Below are 20603 nucleotides of genomic sequence, written 5' to 3' on the forward strand. Positions count from 1 at the left end.
GAGCTTCAGAAGTGCTCAAAACGTCCAAAACAATATGGCGACCCCCCTACAACGATCCAGCGTGGCAGGGAATGCTTGAGGCCTGGATTTCCGGTCTCGCGTCTCTGTCAGGATGAGTCCTGGAAGGAAGAGGAGGAGCATCGTGACAACAAGAGGGGTAAGTACCAGGGGTATTAAAATCAGAAAGGGTATAGCAACAGGGTCCTTACATTATGGATACCTGAAGCACTATCCGCAGAGAGCAATCCCCATAGCCTCCGATTCACGGACGTGTGAGTAAATAACCTATCTCGTTCCCTTATGTCTAAATTTGGGCAACTAAAGAATTGTTCATCATATGTTCCTAGGGGGAAAAAGAAACTACCCATAAGGTGGAACCTAAAAAGAAGCCTAAAAGATGTGCTACCTTCAAAGGCTTCAGGATACATACACTAAACAGTTATGCAGTGAATTTATCAATAAAATTATGAAAGAACAGCTGTCACTATTGACGGACCTTAGGTCAATCATAAGGAAGAAGTAAAAGCCTCCGTGTCTTCCTTTATGCCCTCTCCAGTCGTCACTTATACCCCTAGAGCCAAAAGACCAAGAGGGGGCCTAGATATCGACTCAGAGGATATGGATTTCCGATATACTCAGGCAAAGGAGAGGAAGAAGGGGATGATTTCCTGCCCTCCACATCCTATGACGAGCAGTGGAAATACTGCTTCTCATGAGATGATATGGACTTACTTCTCACTGCCATTAGAGAATCTATGGACATAGAAGAAGAACAGCAAAAAAGGTCCGTTCAGGATAAGATGCTTGCAGGCCTAAGAGCTAAAAAAGAGAAAGATATCCCCAATAAATTCCAATCTAAAACAGATGATTTTAGAAGAATGGGAGGACTCTTTATTCCTAGGTAATTTAAAAATCGTCTAGCCTTTGATAAGGAGGAGACTAAACTGTGGGAAGAAATCCCCAAAATAGATATACCAGTGGCCAGGGTTGCTAGGAAAACGGCTATTCTATTTGAGGATTCCTCACAACTTAAAGAACCGATGGACCGGAAGGCCATCGGTCTTCTGAGGAAAACTTAGGAGACATCTGCAGCTCTATTCAGTACAAATATTGCCGCTACATCGGTAGCAAGGTCTATGCTTTAGTGGTTGTCCCAGCTTGAAAACCATTTAAAGATGGGGACTCCTAGGTAACATATACTCAAATCCATTCCTCTTCTAAAAATGGCTACGGTATTAGTGGCGGATTCTTCGTCTGAATCAGTCAGATATGCCGACAAGACGGAGCCCTTTTAAACACGGCAAGAAGAGCCTTATGGTTAAAAAATTGGTCGGGCGACCTGGCGTCAAAAAATAAATTGTGTGCGAATTCCCTTCTTAGGGGCTTATGTCTTTTGTCCGGTATTAGAAAATATCCTTAAGAAAGCTTAAGACAAAAATAAAGGCTTCCCAGAAGAAAGGTCCAGAAAACGTAGTTTTTGCATAAGAGATTCCAAAAAAAAAAAAGTGACCTGTGGGAGGAAGACTAAAATTCTTTATCTGTGGTCACTACAAATAATACAGGAAGGCTACAAGATAGAATTTTTGTCAGTTCCTCAACAAAAATATCTGCTGACTTGGTATGGAGAAAATACAATTCAGCAAAAATTAAATAAAAGACATTATAAAAATAAGAGATCTAGGAGCAGTGATACAGGTCCCAAAACATCAGGAAGGCGAGAGGTATTATTTAAGACTGTTTCTCATAAAAAAGCAGACAGTTCATCCAGGACCATAATAAATTTGAAGATTTTGAACAAATCAATAAAATATTGTCGCTTCAAGATAGAGTCTATCAGATCTGCCATACCTCTAATTCCTCCTAGAGCGATAATGTGCACCCTGGACCTGAAGGATGCATATTATCATGTACCAAACCACCCAAATTACCAAAAATATTTAAGGTTTGCAGTAAGGGAGGAAGGCAGGGTGAGTCCTTATCAGTTCCAATGCCTTCCATTCGGAATATCCTCGTCCCCTCGAGTATTCACAAAATTAATAATAGAAATTGTGGCCTTTCACAGGGGGAAAGGAATAAAAATTGGACCATATCTGGACAATTTTCTTCTGATTGCAGATTCTGTGCTGACGCTAGTCAATCAGACTCAGATTGTGATTTCTCTCCTACAAGATTTAGGTTGTATCCTGAATGTGGGAAAATCAAATCTAACACTGGATACCATGAAGATTTTTTTGGGAACCGTATTAGACTCCACATTGCAGAGATCCTTCCTTCCAGTGAACAGACAGGAAAATCTGATAGCAAGACCTGGAACGAGGTCAAGATCTTGTCTTGGGTCAGCATATAAGGATTTTGTCAGACAACGATAGCGTTTCTCAAGCATCGGGGGGGGGGGGGAGGGGAGGAAGAGACAAGATACCCTCTAATTCAGGCTCGTTCCCACCAGATTTTTTTCTTCCGCGGAAAAGAAAGTCAGTCCATTTCAGCGGTCCATTTAAAAGGATCACAAAATCGTTCAGCAGACTTTCTGAGCAGACACTACCTACATCCAAGTGAATGGTCCCTGTACAAACAAGTGTTCCAGGAGTTGACAAGGAAGTGGGGATATCCCGAAATAGACCTTTTTGCCACAAGGAAAGGTGCCCAAGTAAGTTCCTTCTTCTCCCTAGACCCGACAGATGATCCGACTGTGGTAGACACCTTATCGCTAATATGGGATATGAAGCTGGCATACGCGTTTCCTCCGTTCCCTCTAATTCCGGCTATTCTCCGGAAAATCAGGATGGAGTCAACAAAAGTGATTCTAATAGCCCCGAAAAAAGCGTGCTTTCCAGTCTATGGCTTTGGAGCATCCGATAACTCTCCCTCTAAGACCAGACCTGCTGTCCCAAGGTCCAATCTGGAACCTGGAAATAGGCAGGATACAGTGGACAGCGTGGATCCTGAAAGGGAAATTACAAGGGTTATCGGACAAGGTAATATCAACCCTTCAAAAAGGCCATAAGCAGGTAACCTCTGCTATTTATAAGATATGGAAGAAACTTTGCTCACGGCTAGTATTAAAGAATGGAAATCCGCTGCTTCCGAATTTGGAGGAAATCTTAGACTTTCTACAAGATGGCTTTGATAAGTGTCTTAGACCCAGCACCCTGAAGGTCCAGATAGCAGCCTAAAGTTGGTTCTTAAACTGTTCCCTAGCAGAGAATAGATGGGTAAGCAGGTTTATAAAAAGCAACAGCAAGGATTATGCCAACTCTGAAATCTTCAGTCCTTCCCTGGGACTTAACAACAGTTCTCAATGGTTTAATTAAAGAACCCTTTGAACCTATGCAAAATTGCTCCCTGAAAAATCTATCCCTAAAAACTCTTTTTAGTGGCGATAACATCGGCCCGCAGGTTAGGTGAGATACAAGCTTTAACCACCCAGGAAACTTACCTTTAAATTTTCGATGATAGGATCATCCTATCCAACCTTCTTACCGAAAGTAGTCTACGTTCCATCTGAATCAAGAAATTGTATTACCTACCTTTTGTGCAGATACAGAAAATGACACGGGAAAAAGCTTCCACATGCTGTTAGATTTAGAAAGGATGCAAATCTATTCATACAATTCGCTGGCTGGAACAAAGGCATGAAGGCTTCCAAAACGATGTTGGCCAGATATTTAAAAATGTTGATTATGGAATCCTAGGAGCTGCAAGGAATAGCTTGTCCTCAAAATATTTGAGCCCTTTCCACCAGAGCTGTGGCGGTGGCGGTGGCAGAAGCTTCCATCGACCAGATTTGCAAAGCAGCAATATTGTCAAATTCTCATACCTTTTGGAAACACTATAAATTAGACATTGCACATAACCATGACCAGAGTTTTGGACAAAAAGTCCTCCAGGTTGTGGTCCCTCCCTAAATCTGTATACTAATCTGGTATTACTCCATGTGTTGCTGTCATGGAGGACGTCCTGGAAAGTAGGAATTAGACCTATCGGTAATTGTATTGTTGACAGCACCCAGATTTCCCTCCCTTATCTTCTTTTATGTTTCTTATATTGCTCCTATATTAATCAGTTAATTAAAAAATGGTTTCAGTTATGGGCATCCATCATTGTGTGATAATTTAAAAACACTAGTGGGTGTGTGTGGGGGGAGCTTTTAACCTCTCTGTTGCTGTCCAAATAGTGGGCGGGGAGACATCCTCCATGTGGTGCTGTCATGTCAGACTCCTGGAAATACAATTACTGGTAGGTCTAATTCCTACTTTCCAATACGGCGAACGGGGTAACGGAAAAAAGGGTCAAAATTGCCAATTTGCCAATTTTTCATTGCTTCTCTTACCTAAAAAATTTAATAAAATGTGATCAAAAAGTCATACACACTCTAAAATGGTATCAATAAAAACTACAGTTGTCCCAGAAATTTTTTAACCCCTTAAGGACACATGACGTACCAGTACGGCATGTTTCCCGAGTCCTTAAGGACACATGACGTACTGGTACGTCATGTGGTGTTCCGATCACTGCCGCCCGGCCGGCTGTGATCGGAACAAGGTGCCTGCTCAAATCATTGAGCAGGCACCTCGGCTAAATGCGCGGGGGGGTCCCGTGACCCCCCCATGTCAGCGATCGCAACAAACCGCAGGTCAATTCAGACATGCGGTTTGCTGCGCTTTCTGCAGTTTCTGATCCCCGTGGTCCCTGACCGCATGGATCAGAAACTTTAGTATTCCTAAAATATATATGTTTCACCCCCCCTGCACCCCTGAATGATTTTATCCTGGTGGGTAGTGCAGGGGGGGCAGGCGGGCGGAATTCGCGATCCTCATGGGATGCCCAAAAACTGAAAAAACTATGGCTCTTAGACTATGGAGACACTAAAACTTTATTTTTGTTTTAAAAATGAAATCATTGTGTAAAACTTACATAAATAAAAAAAATTGTATACATATTAGGTATCGCCGTGTCCGTGACAACCTGCTCTATAAAATTACCACATGATCTAACCTGTCAGATGAATGTTGTAAATAACAAAAAAAAGCTATTTCTTGTTACCTTGCCGCACAAAAAGTGTAATATAGAGCAACCAAAAATCATATGTACCCTAAACTAGTACCAACAAAACTGCCACCCTATCCCGTAGTTTCTAAAATGGGGTCACTTTTTTGGAGTTTCTACTCTAGGGGTGCATCAGGGGGCTTCAAATGGGACATGGTGTCAAAAAAAAACAGTCCAGCAAAATCTGTCTTCCAAAAACTGTATGGCATTCCTTTCCTTCTGCGCCCTGCCGTGTGCCCGTACAGCAGTTTACGACCACATATGGGGTGTTTCTGTAAACTACAGAATCAGGGCCATAAATAATGAGTTTTGTTTTGGCTGTTAACCCTTGCTTTGTAACTGGAAAAAATATATTAAAATGGAAAAATCTGAAATTTTGAAATTGTATCTCTATTTTCCATTAAATCTTGTGCAACACCTAAAGGGTTAACAAAGTTTGTAAAATCAGTTTTGAATACCTTGAGGGGTGTAGTTTCTTAGATGGGGTCACTTTTATTGAGTTTCTACTCTAGGGGTGCATCAGGGGGGCTTTAAATGGGACATGGTGTAAATAAACCAGTCCAGCAAAATCTGCCTTCCAAAAACCAAACGGTGCACCTTTCACTCTACGCCCCGCTGTGTGGCCGTACAGTAGTTTACGGCCACATATGGGGTGTTTCTGTAAACGGCAGAGTCAGGGCAATAAAGATACAGTCTTGTTTGGCTGTTAACCCTTGCTTTGTTAGTGGAAAAAAATGTGTTAAAATGGAAAAATAGGCAAAAAAATTAAATTCTCAAATTTCATCCCCATTTGCCAATAACTTGTGCAACACCTAAAGGGTTAACGAAGTTTGTAAAATCTGTTTTGAATACCTTGAGGGGTGTAGTTTATAGAATGGGGTCATTTTTGGGTGGTTTCTATTATGTAAGCCTCGCAAAGGGACTTCAGAGCTGTAGTAGTCCCTAAAAATTGGGTTTTTGTAAATTTCTGAAAAATTTCAAGCTTTGCTTCTAAACTTCTAAGGCTGGGTTCACACGGGCGTGTCCGGATTAGGTCTGGATATGTCCCGGTGTGTTGCGGCAAACCCGCGCGAGTAGGAACGCAATTGCAGTCAGTTTTGACTGCGATTGCGTTCCGATGTTCAGTTTTTATCGCGCGGGTGCAATGTGTTTTGCACGCGCGTGATAAAAAACCGACTGTGGTACCCAGACCCGAACTACTTCACAGAAGTTCAGGTTTGGGTTAGTTGTAGTGTAGATTGTATTATTTTCCCTTATAACATGGTTATAAGGGAAAATAATAGCATTCTGAATACAGAATGCATAGTAAAATAGCGCTGGGGGGGGTTAAAAAAAATAAAACATTTTTAACTCACCTTAGTCCACTTGTTCGCGAAGTTCCCGGTATGATGAGTTGTGGGCTAAAGGACCTTTGGTGACGTCAGATCACATGCTCCAATCACATGGTACATCACCACGGTGATTGACCATGTGATTGGAGCATGTGATCTGACGTCACCAAGTGATCTGACGTCACCAAAGGTCCTTTAGCCCACAATTCATCATACCGGGAACTTCGCGAACAAGAGGAGAAGGTGAGTTAATTTGTTTATTTTTTTTAACCCCTCCAGCCCTATTGTACTAAGCATTCTGTATTCAGAATGCTATTATTTTACCTTATAACCATGTTATAAGGGAAAATAATACAGTGAATAGACTGTCACCTAGCAACCATGCGTGAAAATCGCACCGCATCCGCACTTGCTTGCGGATGCTTGCGATTTTCACGCAACCCCATTCACTTCTATGAGGCCTGCGTTGCGTGAAAAACGCAGAATATAGAGCATGCTGCGATTTTTCACGCAACGCACAAGTGATGCGTGAAAATCATCACTCATCTGAACAGCCCCATTGAAATGAATGGGTCCGGATTCAGTGCGGGTGCAATACGTTCACCTACCGCATTGCACCCGCGCGGAAATCTCGCCCGTGTGAACGCAGCCTAAGCCTTGTAACATCCCCAAAAAATTTAATATCATTCCCAAGATAATTCAAACATGAAGTAGACATATGGGGAATGTAAAGTCATCACAATTTTTGGGGGTATTACTATGTATTACAGAAGTAGAGAAACTTAAACTTTTTAAAATTTTTGGTAAATTAGGTACTTTTTTTATGCAAAAAAAATAATTAAAAATTTACTTCATTTTACCAGTGTCATGAAGTACAATATGTGATGAAAAAACAATCTCAGAATGCCCTGGATAAGTCAAAGCGTTTTAAAGTTATCACCACTTAAAGTGACACTGGTCAGATTTGCAAAAAATGGCCTGGTCCTTAAGGTGAAATAAGGCTGTGTCCTTAAGGGGTTAAAGTTTAAATTAATTTTTCACTATTTAGACATAAAAACCTATACATATGTGGTATCGTTGTAATTGTACTGACCCAAAGAATGAAAGGCAAATGTTAGTTTTGCTGCAAACCGAATGCCGTGGGAACAAATCCTGTAATACAGTGGAGGAATTGCATTTTTTTTTTTCCAGTTCTACCCCATTTAGAATTTTTGTTTATGCTTCCCACTAAGCCACCTGATCATGTCTATAATAAACTGGGTGTTTTTAATAATCAAATGTTTTTTTTTTAGATGAACCCATGCAGGGGCGTACATAGAAATCACTGGGCCCCATGGCAAGAATCTGAATTGGGCCCTCTTGTGAGTGACCCATCGCACCCATTAGGGTACGTGCACATCTGCTGCAGAGGTTCCAGTAGAAGCCTCCATTGCAGATTCTGGCAAAAACAAAGGGCAAAACACCGCTGCATGCAGGATCTCCAATGACCCCACGATTGTGAATGGGATCTGGCAGGTGCCAGCAGTGTTTGGCATATGCTGGATCTGGCAGTTTGGGAATTCTGCTGGTATGCTGGAACAGAATACCAAAATCTGATTGCAAGTGATTACCTAGCCTTAACCGATGAACTGTGCCCGCTGCTGCTACTACTTCTTATATAGTGTGTAAGGCTACTTTCACACTAGCGTTCAGAGCGGATCCGTCTGGGGTCTGCCCAGACGGATCCGCTCATATAATGCAGACTTGGGAACCGTTCAGAACGGATCCGTCTGCATTATATTGTAGAAAAAATGTGTGAAAGTAGCTTCAGACGGATCCGTCCAGATTTTACATTGAAAGTCAATGGGGGACGGATCCGTTTGAAAATTGAGCCATATAGTGTCAAATTCAAACGGATCCTTCCCCATTGACTTACATTGTAAGTCTGGACGGATCCGTTTGCCTCCGCACGGCCAGGCGGACACCTGAACGCTGCAAGCAGCGTTCAGGTGTCCGCTTGCTGAGCGGAGGCTGAACGATGCCAGACTGATGCATTCTGAGCGGATCCGCATCCACTCAGAATGCATTAGGGCAGTACGGATGCGTTCGGGGCTCACAAGCGGAGCCCCGAACGCTAGTGTGAAAGTAGCCTCACTCTTCCCCATGGACTGTGCCTGCTGCTGCTACTTCTACTTATATAGTGTGCCATCCTGCCCCCATGGACTGTGCCTGCTCCTGCTTCACCCCCCTCCCCCAATGCTGACTTAGGCCCCTTTTCCGTGCGGATGTGATGCGTGAGGTGAACGCATTGCACCCGCACTGAATACCGACCCATTCATTTCTATGGGGCAGTTCACATGAGCGGTGATTTTCACGCATCACTTGTGCGTTGCGTGAAAATCGCAGCATGCTCTATATTCTGCGTTTTTCATGCAACACAGGCCCCATAGAAGTGAATGAGGTTGCGTGAAAATCGCAAGCATCCGCAAGCAAGTGCGGATGCGGTGCGATTTTCACGCACACGGTTGCTAGGAGACGATCGGGATGGAGACCCGATCATTATTATTTTCCCTTATAACATGGTTATAAGGGAAAATAATAGCATTCTGAATACAGAATGCATAGTAAAACAGCACTGGAGGGGTTAAAAAAATAATAATAATTTAACTCAACTTAGTCCACTTGATCGCGGCCCGGCATCTCTTTCTGTCTCCTTTGCTGAACAGGACCTGTGGTGAGCATTAATTATAGGTAAAGGACCTTTGGTGACGTCACTTCGGTCATCACATGATCCATCACATGATATTTTACCATGGTGATGGATCATGTGATGACCGGAGTGACGTCACCAAAGGTCCTTTACCTGTAATTAATGCTCACCACAGGTCCTGTTCAGCAAAGGAGACAGAAGGAGACGCCGGGCCGCGATCAAGTGGACTAAGGTGAGTTGAATTTTTTTAATTATTTTTTTTAACCCCTCCAGCGCTAGTTTACTATGCATTCTGTATTCAGAATGCTATTATTTTCCCTTATAACTATGTTATAAGGGGAAATAATACAATCTACAGAACACCGATCCCAAGCCCGAACTTCTGTGAAGAAGTTCGGGTTTGGGTACCAAACATGCGCGATTATTCTCACGCAAGTGCAAAAACGCATTACAATGTTTTGCACTCGCGCGGAAAAATCGTGGGTGTTCCCGCAACGCACCCGCACATTTTCCCGCAACGCCCGTGTGAACCCAGCCTTACTGTTTGTGCTGCTGGCAGAGCGCAGTAATGACCTGGGGCAGATCTTCATGGAGCTGGTGTGGAGTCTGGACTAGTGACGCTGCTGGATCAGGTCAGGTCCGAATTGGTCAGTCAGGTCACAGTGCGACACGTGTTGGCAGAGGAACAGGACAGGGACATTTTACAAAGTGCAGACACCGAAATCTAAAGGATTTAATCCAGTCACAACTGATGTTTCTCTGACTGCTGTAGAACCTCCTAATACACACCTCTGCTTCTGGAGAACCTCCTAATATACACCTCAGCTGCAGGAGAACCTCCTAGTACACAACTCATCTGCTGCAGAACTTTATAATACACACTTCAGCTGCTGCAGAACCTCATAATACACACCTCAGCTGCTGCAGAACCTCATAATACACACCTCAGCTGCTGCAGAACCTCCTAATACACACCTCAGCTGCTAAAGAACCTCATAATACACACCCCAACTGCTGCAGTACCTCCTAGTACACCTCAGCTGCTACAGAACCTCATAATACACACCTCATCATAATCTGATGCTAGAGAACATATAAGGCTTTGATCACATCTGTGTTAGGGGCCTCAGTCACAGATCAGGTCATAAATGCTGGACACAATTTTCTAGCCTGGCAGAAAATTTGTTAGCGGGATCCGTCAGCTGTTGTTGTCCATTAAGTGCCAGATCTGGCATTGTGGTGATTTTCCTTGTTCTGCTCCTATGACAGGACAGAACAGCGAACATCACCAGCACAGAAGTGAACAAAGCCTAATACACACCTTGGAAGCTGCAGAACATTATAATAGTGACAAGGGAACTACAAGTCTCATCATCACCAGATTATTATTGGAAATTAGGGGGCAACACAGGGAGAGGTAAAAGTGGAGAGAACTACAACTCCCAGCATGTTGAGGCAGTTTTTATTGGATACAAGTGGATATTACATAGAGAGGGTATAAGGCCGGGTTTACATCACTGATCCGTCAGAACAGAGAAATAAAAAAAAATCTTGTATATCAAGCATCAGTTCTGCATATGTGGCATCTGTGGCACCCCAAAACGTAAAACTAAACGGTGATGTGAACCCACCCTAAGAAGAGAGAACTACAACTCCCAGCGTGTTCAGATTATTATATGGCATCATCCAGTTGTACTAGGTGAGAGCTTTAAAAGAAAATAACTATAACCCCCAGTATGGCCAGATTTATTATGAGGCATCAGTATTAAACGGTGATGTGAACCGACCCTAAGAAAAGAGAACTACAACTCCCAGCGTGTTCAGCTTATTATAGGGCATCATCCAGTTGTACTAGGTGAGAGCTTTAAAAGAAAATAACTATAACCCCCAGTATGGCCAGATTTATTATGAGGCATCAGTATACATTACAGAGAGGAAGTAAAAGAGAAGAGAACTACAACTCCCAGCATTACCAGACTGTACTAGGGCATAAGTTGAAATCACATGGAGAGGAATACAATAGAACAGATGAGCTACAACTCCCAGCAGTAACAGACTGTACTAGGGCATAAGTTGAAATTACATGGAGAGGGATATAATAGGACAGAACTACAACTCCCAGCATTACCAGACTGTACTTGGTCATAAGTTGAAATTAAATGGAGAGGGATATAATAGGAGAGAACTGCAACTCCCAGCTTTTATAGGATGTTATATGGGCTATCCCATGACACCACTAACCTCTCCTCCAGGCACCACACAGAAGCTCCGCCCCCTCACAGCAACATTCCACAGGTCTTTCACCAGTCCTCTGCACTGGTCACATGATGATAACATCAATAAAGGTCTTCAGACTTCTCTGCTATTCCTTGACTTCCTGCACTGGTCACATGATTGATGACATCACTAAAGGGTCCTTCTCCACTTCCTACATTCTCTTTTCACAGGTAGCTAGCTATACAACTGTAATTAGTGGGCAGGGCTTATCCTCCATTGCGGACCCCCTTCCCCCTATCAGTACTGTATGTCTTTGGAGTGTGGGAGGAAACCCATGGAAGTAGGGGAGAATATACAATCTCCATGCAGATGTTGTCCTTCTAGGACCCAAGCGCTGCAAGGCACCAGTGCTAACCTCTGACCCTCCATGCTGCCCACATGGGAGTGAATCTGATGGGGGAGTCTGGGTTTGGCTAATGACTGAAGAACGTTACTTGCCTGACTGCATTGTGACGACTGTAAGGTATGGTGGGGCCTAGTTCCCTTAGTTCTATTGAAGATAAATATTAATGGGGTTGTTCGGGTTCAGCCTCCGGCAGCACTTATCTGTGCCAGTGACGTCACCAGGCTCACTGCTGGGTGGAATTCTTTGCCTAGCGTATTGATGTGAAGCCTGGTACATTACCGGCAGTAAACAAACAGACCTTGTGCTGCACAATACAGAGTGTCAAGGGGGAGCATTGGAGCAAGGAAATGCTCGATGCTCCACTCATATGTAGTAAAAGTATAAAGAATAGCTTGTACTCTTGTAATGATTCAGCATACCTGGGCATTTTGGATAATTGTATGCTTTCAACAACAATTTGGGGAAGGCCCTTTTCTGTTTCAGCATGACTGTGCCAAGGTGCACACAGCAATGTCCATAAAGGCATCGTTGGGTGTGTTTGTTGTGGAATAATTTGACTGGCCAGCACAGTACCCTGACCTCAACCCCATCAAACAACTTAAGTATGAACTAGAACGGAGCTTGCCAGCCATGCTCTCTTGTCTAATATCAGTGTTTGTCCTTACAAATGCTCCTCTGGTTGAATGCGCAAATATTTCCACAGACACACATGACATTCTTGCACAAAGCCTTCCCAGAAGAATGGAACTGGTATTCACTACAAAATGGGAAACCAAGTCCATATTAATGCCAATGGATTTAGAATGGGATGTCATAAAAGCTCCTTCAGGTGTAATGTGCAGATTTCCCAACACTTTTGCTGATAAAGTGTATGTTGGCTATAATAAATCTATGAACAGGGATGACTGTTTTTGTTAACAGGCTGTGATCTCTAAGGGCTGTATTACGTTACCAGATGAGGCAAACAATAGTTTGGAAGGAAGCATTCCTTTCTGACCGTCGACTGCTCGTCAGTGGAGGAGACCGTTGCTATTACATGCAGAGATCTCCTCCACAGTATGGGGAGGAGCAATCGATAATGCCATCGCTTGTCCCCATACAGAATCATTTGCCGTCAGCAGATTGTGATTACCCAGCACACTCTGCCACCGGTAAGCGATGAATGAGTGTTTGCTCGTTCATCGAGTAATCAGCAGCACTATTACACAGGGCAGTTCATTCAAACGAGCTTTCCTACGAACGCCTGTCAGTGAAGATCTGCTCGACAATAGCCTGGTGTCAAGACAGATTATGTTATATAGAGTAGAACAATGAGAGTTGCATGTGGCTTCTGTCGGTAACTAAATTTTAATTGTCTTTACAGAGTCAAGTGGGCAGCACACAATCTACCGTGATAATTGACAAGCACAGGGAATTGGATAAAAAAGTGGCTGATGTTAAGAATCGAGCTTTCGTAAGTATTTTTAATTTTTTTTAAATTAAGAACTTTATTAACCACCTCATCTCCCCTAGCTTAAACACCCTTAATGACTGGACCACTTTTTACAATTCTGCACTACACTACTTTCACAGTTTATTGCTCGGTCATACAACTTACCACCCAAATGAATTTTACCTCCTTTTCTTCTCACTAATAGAGCTTTCATTTGGTGGTATTTCATTGCTGCTGACATTTTTACTTTTTTTTGTTATTAATCGAAATTGACCGAAATTTGTGCAAAAAGAAAGTCATTTTTCACTGTCTGTATTTTTCAAATAAAACGACATTTCTATATAAATTTTTCTCTAAATTTATTGTTCTACATGTCTTTGATTAAAAAAAATGCAATAAGTGTATATTTATTGGTTTACGCAAAAGTTATAGCGTTTCCAAACTATGGTACAAAAATGTAAATTTCTGCATTTTGAAGCAGCTCTGACTTTCTGAGCACCTGTCATGTTTCCTGAGGTTCTACAATGGCCAGACAGTAGAAACACCCCACAAATGACCCCATTTCGGAAAGTAGACACCCTAAGGTATTCGCTGATGCGCATAGTGAGTTCATAGAAGTTTTTATTTTTTGTCACAAGTTTTTTTTTCTTACAAAGTCTCATATTCCACTAACTTGTGACAAAAAATAAAAACTTCCATGAACTCACTATGCCCATCACAAAATACCTTGGAGTGTCTTCTTTCCAAAATGGGGTCACTTGTGGGGTATTTATACTGCCCTGGCATTTTAGGGGCCCTAATGCGTGAGAAGTACTTTGAAATCCAAATGTGTAAAAAATGCCCTGTGAAATCCTAAAGGTGCTCTTTAGAATTTGGGCCCCTTTGCCCACCTAGGCTGCAAAAAAGTGTCACACATGTGGTATCGCCGTACTCAGTAGAAGTAGGGCAATGTGTTTTGGGGTGTCTTTTTACATATACCCATGCTGGGTGAGAGAAATATCTCTCTAAAAGACAACTTTTCCCATTTTTTTATACAAAGTTGTCATTTGACAGAGATATTTCTCTCACCCAGCATGGGTATATGTAAAAAGACACCTCAAAACACATTGCCCTACTTCTCCTGAGTACGGCGATACCACATGTGTGACACTTTTTTGCAGCCTAGGTGCGCAAAGGGGCCCAAATTCCTTTTAGGAGGGCATTTTTAGACATTTGGATTCCAGACTTCTTCTCACGCTTGAAGGCCCCTAAAATGCCAGGGCAGTATAAATACCCCACATGTGACCCCATTTTGGAAAGAAGACACCCCAACGTATTCCGTGAGGGGCATGGCGAGTTCATAGAAAAATAAATTTTTTGGCACAAGTTAGCGGAAATTGATTTTTTATTGTTTTTTCTCACAAAGTCTCCCTTTCCGCTAACTTGGGACAAAGTTCAATCTTTCATGGACTCAATATGGCCCTCAGCGAATACCTTGGGGTGTCTTCTTTCCAAAATGGGGTCATTTGTGGGGTGTTTGTACTGCCCTGCCATTTGAGGGTCTCCACAATCATTACATGTATGGCCAGCATTAGGAGTTTCTGCTATTCTCCTTATATTGAGCATACGGGTAATGAGATATTTTTTTTCCGTTCAGCCTCTGGGCTGAAAGAAAAAATGAATGGCACAGATTTCTTCATTCGCATCGATCAATGTGGATGAAAAAACCTCTGCCAAAAAAAAAAAAAAAAAGGAGGGGAAAGGCGTCTGCCAGGACATAGGAGCTCAGCCCAACATCCAAACCCACTCAGCCCGTATGCCCTGGCAAACCCGATTTCTGCAATCACATCAATCGATGTGGATGAATAAATCATTGCCGGGATTTATTATTATTTTTTTATATGCAAAGTGTTTGCCAAAGCATATGAACACCGCCCCTCAGCTCATAAGCCTCGGCAAACGTATCTTTTTTTACTGCAGAGGAGAAATCTCGTCTTGCAGCGCCGCATACACCGACTTTTGTGTAATCTGACAGCAGCGCAGTGCTTCTGTCAGAATGCACATCAGTGCCGCAGCTGGTTCATCGGTTGGTCCACCTTGAAGGTAAAAAAACAACAAAAAAAAAACAGGCCGCAACGCAATAAATTTATTAACAATAACTTTATATAACATTTGAAACAGAACATTAACTTTTAAAAACTTTTTTGAACTTTTGGAACTTTTTTGCTTACCTGTGATTTTTATTTTATTTTTTTTACCTTTTATAAGACAAATCTCTCCTTCCCCATGGGACAATGTGCAAAGCGCAAATCGCCCAGAGATGTGGCGAAGTACATTATGCACTTTGTCCCAGGTGAAAGGAGAGGTTTGCAGCAGCTGGGAGTGAAAGGGCCCTAAGAGCCCTGTGTGCCTGTCCTGTGTAACGCAATCCCTATGCTAAGTGTACCTGTGTGTGGTCGGGGCAGTCAGGACAGAAATAGCGGGTGTCACGCATTATTCCACTCCTGCTACAGACACAACATTTTTTTTGGGGTGGCGGTTGGTTTGAGATGCCAGCAACGACACTGGGGAAATGTTGCTCGTGTAGACGGCTCACTACACTAGTGGTTGGGGCCGCGGAACCTCCTGGACACAGGAGGTTCTCGATGATGATCTCTTCCTGAAATTTGAAATTACAGCCTTACTGTAGAGAACAAAACTATTGTACATCGCCAATTGAATTAAATATACACACACCTTCTTATACCAGCGTCTGGTCCTGCGGGAAAGTAAATAAGGAGCCAACATCTGGTCATTGAAGTCCACCCCTCCCATGAGCAAATTATACACTGCTCAAAAAAATAAAGGGAACACAAAAATAACACATCCTAGATCTGAATTAATTAAATATTCTTCTGAAATACTTTGATCTTTACATAGTTGAATGTGCTGACAACAAAAATCACACAAAAAAAAAAATGGAAATCAAATTTTTTAACGCATGGAGGTCTGGATATGGAGTCACCCTCAAAATTAAAGTGGAAAAACACACTACAGGCTGATCCAACTTTGATGTAATGTCCTTAAAACAAGTCAAAATGAGGCTCAGTAGTGTGTGTGGCCTCCACGTGCCTGTATGACCTCCCTACAACGCCTGTGCATGCTCCTGATGAGGTGGCGGACGGTCTCCTGAGGGATCTTTTCCCAGACCTGGACTAAAGCATCTGCCAACTCCTGGACAGTCTGTGGTGCAACGTGACGTTGGTGGATAGAGCGAGACGTGATGTCCCAGATGTGCTCAATTGGATTCAGGTCTGGGGAACGGGCGGGCCAGTCCATAGCAACAATGCCTTTGTCTTGCAGGAACTGCTGACACACTCCAGCCACATGAGGTCTAGCATTGTCTTGCATTAGGAGGAACCCAGGGCCAACAGCACCAGCATATGGTCTGACAAGGGGTCTGAGGATCTCATCTCGGTACCTAATGGCAGTCAGGCTACCTCTGGCAAGCACATGGAGGGCTGTGCGGCCCTCCAAAGAAATGCCACCTCACACCATTACTGACCCAATGCCAAACCGGTCATGCTGGAGGATGTTGCAGGCAGCAGAACGTTCTCCACGGCGTCTCCAGACTCTGTCACGTCTGTCACATGTGCTCAGTGTGAACCTGCTTTCATCTGTGAAGAGCACAGGACACCAGTGGCGAATTTGCCAATATTGGTGTTTTCTGGCAAATGCCAAACCTCCTGCATGGTGTTGGGCTGTATGCACAACCCCCACCTGTGGAAGTCGGGCCCTCATATCACCCTCATGGAGTCTGTTTCTGAACGTTTGAGCAGACACATGCACATTTGTGGCCTGCTGGAGGTCATTTTGCAGGGCTCTGGCAGTGCTCATCATGTTCCTCCTTGCACAAAGGCGGAGGTAGCGGTCCTGCTGCTGGGTTGTTGCCCTCCTACGGCCTCCTCCACGTCTCCTGACGTACTGGCCTGTCTTCTGGTAGCGCCTCCATGCTCTGGACACTACGCTGACAGACACAGCAAACCTTCTTGCCACAGCTCGCATTGATGTGCCATCCTGGATAAGCTGCACTACCTGAGCCACTTGTGTGGGTTGTAGACTCCGTCTCATGATACCACTAGAGTGAAAGCACCGGCAGCATTCACAAGTGACCAAAACATCAGCCAGGAAGCATAGGAACTGAAAAGTGGTCAGGTCACCACCTGCAGAACCACTCCTTTATTGGGGGTGTCTTGCTAATTGCCTATAATTTCCACCTGTTGTCTATCCCATTTGCACAACAGCATGTGAAATTGATTGTCACTCAGTGTTGCTTCCTAAGTGGACAGTTTGATTTCACAGAAGTGTGATTGACTTAGAGTTACATTGTGTTGTTTAAGTGTTCCCTTTATTTTTTTGAGCAGTGTAGTTGTGGACACAGAGGGGCTTTTCAATGACTCCAGTTGCTCGTTCAATTTCGATTGTCGTGTCTGCGTGAATGGAGGAGAGCATGTAAACGTCACTCTTGTCTCTCCATTTCACCGCGAGCAGTTCTTCGTTACACAAGGCAGCCCTCTCCCCCCTTGCAAGACTGGTGGTAACGAGCCGTTGGGGTAAGCCCCGGCGACTAGGTCGCGCGGTGCCACAGCAGCCAATCTGTTCTAAAAACAAATGGCTGAAGAGGGGCACACTTGTGTAAAAATTGTCCACATAAAGATGGTACCCCTTGCCAAATAAGGGTGACACCAAGTCCCAGACTGTCTTCCCACTGCTCCCCAGGTAGTCAGTGCAAGCGACCGGCTCCAGGGTCTGATCTTTACCCTCATAGACTCGAAATTTGTGCGTATAGCCTGTGGCCCTTTCACAGAGCTTATACAATTTGACCCCATACCGGGCGCGCTTGATTGGGATGTATTGTTTGAAGCCAAGGCGCCCGGTAAAATGTATAAGGGACTCGTCTATGCAGATGTTTTGCTCAGGGGTATACAAATCTGCAAATTTGGTGTTAAAGTGGTCTATGAGGGGCCGAATTCTGTGGAGCCGGTCAAAAGCTGGGTGGCCTCTGGTACGAGAGGTGCTGTTGTCACTAAAGTGCAGGAAACGCAGGATGGTCTCAAATCGTGTCCTAGACATGGCAGCAGAGAACTTGGGCATGTGATGAATTGGGTTCGTGGACCAATATGACCGCAATTCATGCTTTTTTGTCAGGCCCATGTTGAGGAGAAGGCCCAGAAAAGTTTTAAATTCGGAAACTTGGACGGGTTTCCACCGGAAAGACTGGGCATAAAAGCTTCCCGGGTTGGCAGCTATAACTTGAGTGGCATACCGATTTGTTACTGCCACGACTAAGTCCAAGAGCTCCGCAGTCAAGAACAGCTCAAAAAATCCCAGTGCCGATCCGATCTAAGCTGTCTCAACCCGACCTCCAGACTGGGCGGTGAAAGGGGGAACTACTGGTGCGGCTGAAGTTGGGGGCTGCCAATCAGGGTTTGCCAGCACCTCAGGGACTCTAGGGGCTCTACGGGCCTGTCTGTGCGGTGGCTGCGACGGGGGAACTAATGCACGTGCCACCATACCAGCTTCAACTGCCCTTCTGGTGATCGCCATTTCACCATGTTGTATGGCAGTGCTGGTACTAGGTCCAGGATGGGCTGCGCTGCTGGTGTATGCCTCACCACGTAATCCGTCAGTGCCAGCCCCACTCTGCTGCCCTTTAAGCGGATCCTGCGCAACCTGTGGTCTAGCAACACGGGGCCGGGTACGCCTGGTGGTATCAGGGACCTCAACCTCATCGTCCGAACTTTGGGTCAGACTGCCACTGCTTTCTACAGGTTCATATTCTGACCCGCTAGATTCGTCAGATGAGGGTTCCCATTCCTCATCCGACTGGGTCAGAAGCCTGTAGGCCTCTTCAGAAGAATACCCCTTCCTTGCCATTTGGTCAACTAAATTTAGGGGGTATTCCCTGAGACTACCCAAGAAAAAAAGCAAGCCTGTCTTACAAATGGGAGGCTAGCGAAGTACCGGAAGCCGCTGCGATTAATAAAAAATATCAAAACTGATTTTTTTTTATCGCCGCAGCGCTTGTAAAGTGATTGTGCAGTGATAAAAAAATATATATATTTTTGTCACTGCGGGCGTGGGTGAACGCACGTGTGGGCGATCGATCAGGCCTGATCGGGCAAACACTGCTTTTTGGGTGGAGGGCGAAGTAAGGTGACACTAATACTATTATAGATTTGACTGTGATCAGTTCTGATCACTTACAGATACTATAAAAGTACCAATGCTGATTAGCGATATGCGAATCAGTGACTGTGGTGCGGTGGGCTGGGCGCTAACCGACGCTAACTACCTTACAAAGGGGCCTAAACTAACCTAAAACCTAACCGTCAATACTAGTGAAAAAAAAAAGTGACAGTTTACACTGATCACTTTTTTCCCTTTCACTAGTGATTGACAGGGGTGATCAAGGGGTTAATTGGGGTGATGGGGGGTGATCTGGGGCTAAGTGTAGTGTTTGGTGTGTACTCAGTGATGTGTGCTCCTCTGCTGGGACCAACCGACGAAAAGGACCAGCAGAGGAGCACAGAAGCCATTTAACACCTTATATTTATAAATATAAGGTGTTAAATGGCTTCTGATTCGATTTTTTAAAAGTCACCAACCTGCCAGCGATGATCATTGGTTGGCAGGCTGGTGACGAACTTCTGATGTAATGATTCCCGGCCCGCACTGCGCATGTGTGGGCCGGCTCTGCCTGAAATCTCGCGTCTCGCGAGAGGACGCGCCGGCGCGTCCAGGAGGAATAACAGGGCCGCCGCCAGGACGCAATCCTGCGTGCGGTGGTCCTGAGGAGGTTAATTCTGCTGGTGATTAATACTAAGAAATTCATCATTGCATATTGTAACTGAGTTTGATGTTAGAGTTGCTATGTTTAACCATGTACTTTCAAGGACATGTAATACATCACCGCTTTGAATACTTGCCATAAGGCCTCATGCACACGACAGTATTTTTTCACGGTCCGCAAAACGGGGTTCCGTTGTTCCGTGATCCGTTTCCGTTTTTGTTTCCGTGTATCTTCCTTGATTTGTGGAGGATCACCAGACATGAAAAGTGAAAAAAAAATCTAAGTCAAGTTTGCCTTGAAAATGATAGGAAAAAAACGGACAAGGATCACGCACGCGGATGATAATCTTGTGTGCCTCCGTGTTTTTTCACGGCTCCATTGACTTGAATGGGTCTGCGAACCATTGTCCGTGAAAAAAATAGGACAGGTCATAATTTTTTGACGGACTGGAAACTCGGATCAGGGACGCGGATGAAAAACGGTGCATTGTCTGAGTTTTCCACGGACCCATTAAAAGTCAATGGGTCAGCAGAAAATCACAGAAAACGGAACAACGGACACGGAACACAACAACGGTCGTGTGCATGAGGCCTTACTAGAATGTTGGGGAACTTTAACTTCCTGGTTTTGTGTCTGTATGGGAGGCTGGAGTTGGTTTAAGGAAAAAACTG

The 20603-nt window shown here is 44.1% G+C and overlaps 1 protein-coding gene across 1 annotated transcript in view; it reads left to right on the forward strand.

Annotated features, from left to right (window-relative positions):
* The window catches only part of STAT1 (signal transducer and activator of transcription 1), a 1318258-nt gene that overhangs the window by 284860 nt on the left and 1012795 nt on the right, over window positions 1-20603 (forward strand). Inside the window, exon 5 of the mRNA XM_040441848.1 lies at window positions 13053-13142. Coding sequence (XP_040297782.1) covers window positions 13053-13142 — 90 coding nt within the window. The remainder of the gene's footprint in view (window positions 1-13052; window positions 13143-20603) is intronic.

This window comes from Bufo bufo, chromosome 7, assembly GCF_905171765.1.
Source record: "Bufo bufo chromosome 7, aBufBuf1.1, whole genome shotgun sequence".
NCBI classification, from domain to species: Eukaryota; Metazoa; Chordata; class Amphibia; order Anura; family Bufonidae; genus Bufo; species Bufo bufo.